The sequence below is a fragment of the Macaca thibetana genome, chromosome 3 (assembly GCF_024542745.1).
Source record: "Macaca thibetana thibetana isolate TM-01 chromosome 3, ASM2454274v1, whole genome shotgun sequence".
Lineage (NCBI taxonomy): Eukaryota > Metazoa > Chordata > Mammalia > Primates > Cercopithecidae > Macaca > Macaca thibetana.
Window position 1 is genome coordinate 151,658,174 of NC_065580.1, and position 6,000 is coordinate 151,664,173.

A 6,000-nucleotide genomic window follows, 5' to 3' on the forward strand; every position below is an offset into this window, starting at 1 on the left:
TGCATAGGCAATGGGGGCCTCCTTGACTTACTGTTACTAAGTAGTGTCCTTTCATTTCACCTGTTGGACTACCAGACCATTTTCTGCAGGGAAGGTCCAGTGGCAATCAACTCCCTTAGCTTTTGTTTATCTGGGAATGCTAACAGGGCACAGCCCAGGCCAGCCCATGGACAGGAGAAAGTATGACTGTGGGTTGAAGGGTACAAAGTTTCAGTTATGCAGGAAGCGTAAGTTCTAGAGGTCTAATGTCCACATGGTGATTACAGAGAATACTGTAGTGCATATGGCACTTCAAACTTGAGTAGATCTTAAGTGTTCTCACCACACTCACAACGGTAACTGGTTGAAGTGATAGATGTCCACTAGCTTGACTTTAGATATCTACAAAAACCTAATACATGTAAGGACCTGCAGGGAGCCCTGTTTGGAGTGCTGTGCTTTTCATTCTGTCTGTGCCTGGTTCAGAATCACACAAGATCTTGTACCCACAGACAACTGAACCCAATGCACTGGGCTCTTGACACTCCAGTAGGAGTTAAATGCTGAGTCACTCTTGGTGCATCTGAGAGACATGGAGAATTTATGAGAAGCTTAGCCAGCATCATCGAAAAAATATTTATAGGTTGCCAAGCGGTGAGAGATAAGAATGAGCTGTTTCTCATGGAGTGGTCTTCTCTCCTTCTTAAACCAAAGTTACATGGAAATGTCAAGCAAATCAATTTTCTCAAGTTCTGCATTTGACTAAAGGAGCAAGAGGTAGGTACCGTGTAAGGACACCTGTGCACCAGTGGCTGGCCCACGGGGTAGGGAGCAGCGAGAAAGGAGCAGCCCCTCGGGGCCATCACGGTGACGTGACCTACACATGCACTCCCGTGGCCTCCCACTGACCTCTGACTGTCCAGTGATGGGGGTGGAGGCAGAGGAAGCCCCAGCCCAGGGACCTGTGCACCACTTGCCAAGATCATGGGACTCGTACATTGGAGATGAGTGACCTGGCCGGCATGTGTGTGGACCTGCTTCCCAAGCACCCCGGTGGCAGCTGTGCCTGGATGCGCCCCACTCTATGCATAGGCATCGTCCACCCCGGCACTGGTCCCTGCCCCTCATCAGATGGCCTGTATCATCAGGGTGGATGCTGCTGGTCTCCTGGTGCTCCCCGGCTGGGGGCTTGCTTGTCCTGCATCTGCTGCGATGCTGAAGAGCGCTCTGGGGCCAGGCTGCGGGGCCCTCCTCAAGGCTCCCTTCTTGCTGCCACACTCGTGGCACGCACACATGTCTGTCCTTCCTAGGCCTCAGTTTCTCAACTGTAAACAGGAACAATACCCACCTCCCAGGTCAGAGAACGCTTGCTTGTAGGACTCCTTGGAAACATCACCTGCCTCTGCTACGGTCCCAGGGGCCAGGGTTTGCAAGAGCTCAGGAGGGGCGTCGAGAGCACAGTCCAGAGGGCCAGGCACCCATTGCTGTCGTGGGGTGACACTTCCACAGCCCTTGTGGCCTGAGCTCCGTGTGTCACTCATAGAGTCCCACTGAGACAGCCCAGGGGGCCTTCCTGGAGGCAGTGTCCCTGGCAGCCCAAGCCCAAGCCCTGTTCATTCACTCTTGGCACCTGCAATGGGGGAGCCTCCCTACCCCACCCCAACCCTCCCCTGTGTGGGGGCCTCACTCCCTTCCTTGTGGGTCTGAGGGACAAGCCCACAACAGGGCAAAACCCTCCACAGCATCCCTGCCTGTGGGCTGACCACGGGGTGCACCCTCCAAGCCTTTGAGTGCCCCCACGCCCCAGCATGGCCACACTGCCCCCCACGCTCTCCTCGAGGTGTGCCGGGGGGGTGGACACACAGGGCAGTGCCCAGGACCAGGTGGAGGGGGCATTGGAGATGGAGCCAGGCAGGAGGCAGCAGGACCCCTCCAGCTCCCCTCCCCTCAGGGGCTCATACTCCCTGACCCCATGGCCTGGAGATGCAGCCAGGGCCCTCTGTGGGCCTCGAGGGCTGTGTTCTGGTGCCAGGATCATAGCCCAGCACCCCCACTTCTGGGGCCTCACAGCCTGCCCCGAGGGGTCAGGCACCAACATGGGAGACTGGGCTCCCCCTCCTCCTCTTGCCCCTCACCCAGGGCTGGGAGTGTCCAGCCTAACACGGGGGCCCGGCAGGAGTGGGGGCTCACCCAAGAGGAGCCTGGGCTGGGGAGGAGCTGAGAGGCCAGAAGAGGGGGCAGGACCCTCCAGGCCAGGCCACACCTGGGAAGGGACTCCATGATGAAGCCCGAGGCCCACCTCTGGCCAGAGGCAATGTAGGCCACGAATGCCGACAGAGACCCCCAGGACCCTGCGAAGGACACTGCCTCCCTCACACGGAGACACTATCAAGCTGTCCAGATGTTCAGTGAAAAGTCCCCTTCAGGCTGTGCCACCGACTAGCCCAGCTGCAGTTACAGAAATTCCTCGCCCTCACAGCCCCACTCATACCCTAGCCCCTGAGCCACGCAGCTGAGCACTGACTCCCAGGAGATCAGCACCTTCCCTGAGACCGATGCTTGTTCAGAGCGCTCAGCTGATCCCAGTCTCGGGGCCTGGCGTTTCCCTTCCCACAGGCCGCAGCCCTCCCAGCCCGCCGCTGTCCTGTCTGCCTCCGAGGACAAGGTGGGCTATGCTCGAGCCTCCTGGGGCTCCAGGACACTGGACCAGGGTCTCTCCAGGCAGGACAGCTCCTGAAGTGCTGCCCTACCCACACGCTGGGTGGGGAACAAGGCTTGGCCACCAGTAGCCAGGTGGGGTGTGGCCCTAGGGGGGTTGCCTGCAAGGTGGCTGGTGCTTGCTTGGCATTTGGGTGTTCCAGGGACGGAGCATGAGTGGGACCCAGGAATCTGACTGCTTGTGGCAGTGCCAGCTGCCCTGGGGGTACCATCTAAGCCCCGAGATGCCAACAGCCATGGGCACAGCCCCTGCCACAGGAGAGCTCCAGCCCTACGCTTCCGGGGCGCATCCACAAAGGCCCCCACGCCTGCACACACCACGCCCCCCTAGCACAGTTCCTGTACCTGCCTCAGGCTCAGCCATGCCCCACTGCAGCCCTCCCTCCCTTCCTGCCTGCCCCTCCATTCCAGCCCACGTGGGCTTTGCTCCTGGGACCACGTGTTGTCAGCACCTGGCCCTGCCCTGCCTGTGGCCCCCCGGCCACACCCCGGGCCCCACACAGGGTCTGCAGTGGCTCTGGGCTTTGCTGAGAGAAATGGTCACTGGCCTGAAACTCGAGGGGAATCACCAAGCTCATCATCCCTCATGGAGCCTGGCAGGTGGGCATCCACCAGAACTTCCACTGCAGGCACCCCCACCTCCAGGTCCGGCACAGCTGCTAATCCCCACCAACCCTGTCCCAAAGCCCACAGGGCAAAGACCGAGGCTGCTTCCCCTCGGCACTATGGGGGGGACAGAGCACCTCGCCCTGTGGGGACGGGGCCTCTGGACCAAGGCAGCCGGTGCACACAGCAGGCAGAATCTGCATGGGGCAGGCACAGCTCAGGGGCCCCGTCTACCCCCAGACACAGAGGAGGGAGCTGCTGGGGTCCCTCCTGGGCTGCCCCTGCCCCTGGGAGGTTAAAGAGTTCCCCCTTCCCTCCTCTTCCTGCCCCCCAACTGCCCGGCCAGCAACAGGGCCAGGCCACGTGGTGATGGGGCAACGTCCCCTGGGCCCAGGAGCGGCCCCCACTGTGGCAGGGAGGCTGTGTGCTTCATGATGGGGAGGGGGGACATGAAAGGCTCCCTCTCAGGACAGGCCCTGCGGACCTCCCTGGTCCCCACCCTGGTGAGGGTCTCTGCACTGCCCACACGGCAACACCCTTGGCCTGAGCACGCTAAGGCTCCCAGGAAGCGGGTCGAACTGTGCAGCTTAGTGACCGGGGCAAGGTCGATGCAGCCGCACCTGAGTGGGAATCTCGGCTCCCCGGGGTGAGTCACGCCACTGCCCCACGCTTCAGTTTCCCCTCTGTGACTCAGGGCTTGGCAGGGTATCTCGGGACCTTGCTGAGGACTAAATGTGCTAAAATGCCCAGGAAGCCCCAGGCCCAGGCAACGCCTGGATACATCGGCTGTGGTTCATCCACCCTCTTCCCGTCCAGACGCCGGCCTCCTCCCCGCACAGGATGCCTCACTCCCAGCTCTCCCGCCTCCCGAGGGCCATGGGCCCCTGACCGTAGAGACTCAGTGTTGGGGGAACCTGTACCAGGCTCACGTCAGCCCTGACCACGCTTACCTGGCAAGGCAAAAAGGAAAGGGTGGGGAGAGCGGGGCCGGCCAGTTACCTGCAGCCGGCCCAATGAACACACAGTACCCGTCCTCCTGGGCTGGGAGCGAGGCACAGGCGACAGGCAGCCAGCCCCCACTCAGGTGGCTCCAGCACGTGTCCTGCAGGGCCTCGCAGAATTGGCGGCAGGGTGGCGGGGCGGGCAGCGGGACCCTGCCGCACGGTGGGGCCAGGAGCAGGCAGAAGAACCAGGCGAGGAAGGGGTGGCAGTGCGTCCGCAGCAGGCCCCCCACACCTGCGCCGCAGCCTGCACCTGCTCGCCGCTCTCATGGTGGAGGTGGTTGGGCAGCCAGGAGCGCGAGATGCCCAGGCGGCCACAGACCGGCAGGGAGGGCGGCAGGGGCAGGCAGCGACCGGCAGGGGCCTCAGGGTCAGCCCCGAGCAGGGCAGAGTTATTAGCAAGACCCAGCCCCGCAGAGTTAGCCGCGTGGGAGACCCAAGCACCTCTGTCCCCGATTAAAGTGGTAACTGCGACCTGAGACGGTGCGCCCGGGAGCCCAGAGGAGAAGGCAGAGGGGGCCGCGTGCACGCCCAGGGAGCCCGTCACCAGGGGGTGCAGAAGTGGTGTGCGCAGGCGGATGTCAGGGCGTTGGAGCTGCTGGCTGGGAGCGGCTGCGGTGGGGGAGAGTCCTCGGCTGTCCGGGTCCTGCAGGCTTCCCCAGGCAGGGGCCCCGCCCAGCGAGGAGGAGAGAGAAGCTCTACCTGAGGATGGTGGTGGCACTGAGGGCCCCGTGAGTGGTGCCCAGGGGCCTGCCCAGGGAGGGAGGCGATGGGGTGGGTGCAGGCAGGGTGCCAGCCTCGGTCGTGTGGGTGCCCGGAGAGCTGGGAGCGCCACTGCTGGGCCACAGAGTGGTCCCATTCTCCCTGGGGGGTGCTGGAAGGCCCAGGGAGGGCGAGGGTGCCCACAGGAGCCTCGACAACCCGCGTTTCCGCCCGGGCCAAGCTCTCAGTGGGGACAGTGTCATTCCACAGCTGGACAAAGCTCCGGATGCCTTGGGCCACGTTCAGGATCTTGGCTCCCACACCGGCAATGTTCTCCTCTGGCATGTCCGGGCTCACGGCAGAAGTGGGGGTGCCCTGGCTGTCCTCCAGCAGCTCTGAGGGTGGCTCAGGGCTGCCAGGGGCTGTCGCTGGCTCCGTGGAACCATCCTGGGGGACCACGTGCGTGGTGGTGTCTGCTGTGGGCTGCACAGGCAGGAGCCCCTGGGGCTCAGGGATCGTGGTAGCTGCTTGGCTGGTGTCCTTATTATTGAACCAAAGCCAGTTCAGGTTCAGCAGGTCGGCCTGAGCAGCTGCCAGGCAGCAGAAGAGCAGCAGCAGGACGCGGCAGCCGCTGGGGTCGGGAGCCATCGGGGCTGTGCCGCTGGAGCCGAGGGCAGCGGGAAGGCCTTTGTGCCTGGAGGTGGGGCTAGCCAGGCTCCCGCCCTCCTGCCCTCCCCTATGCAGGCTTCCCAGCCTCTGGCCGGTTCTGTCTCCCACCCCTCACTCTTGCAGAAGGAAAGAAGGCACCAGCCTTGGAATCAAGGTGCCCAGCACCGGAGGGTTCCAGCACCCAAGGATTTTCAACTTCTTTCCCACGGCCCTGCAGCAGCCCCAGGCTCCGTGAGGACAGAGGGGCAGTGTGTGCAGTATCCGCGGGGTTCCCCATGTGCTCCGCTAGGCTCTGCCCGGGCAGGGCTGCTGAGTCTCCAGGCTG

General features: G+C 63.0%; 1 protein-coding gene across 1 annotated transcript in view; it reads right to left on the reverse strand.

Annotated features, from left to right (window-relative positions):
• COL18A1 (collagen type XVIII alpha 1 chain) overlaps positions 1–5,681 on the reverse strand; it is a 58,968-nt gene extending 53,287 nt beyond the window's left edge. Inside the window, 3 exon segments of the mRNA XM_050785658.1 lie at positions 5,007–5,052; positions 5,054–5,167; positions 5,169–5,681. Of these exon segments, the coding sequence (XP_050641615.1) occupies positions 5,007–5,052; positions 5,054–5,167; positions 5,169–5,654 (646 nt within the window). The 5' untranslated portion in view covers positions 5,655–5,681.
• Positions 5,682–6,000: the final 319 nt, after the last annotated feature.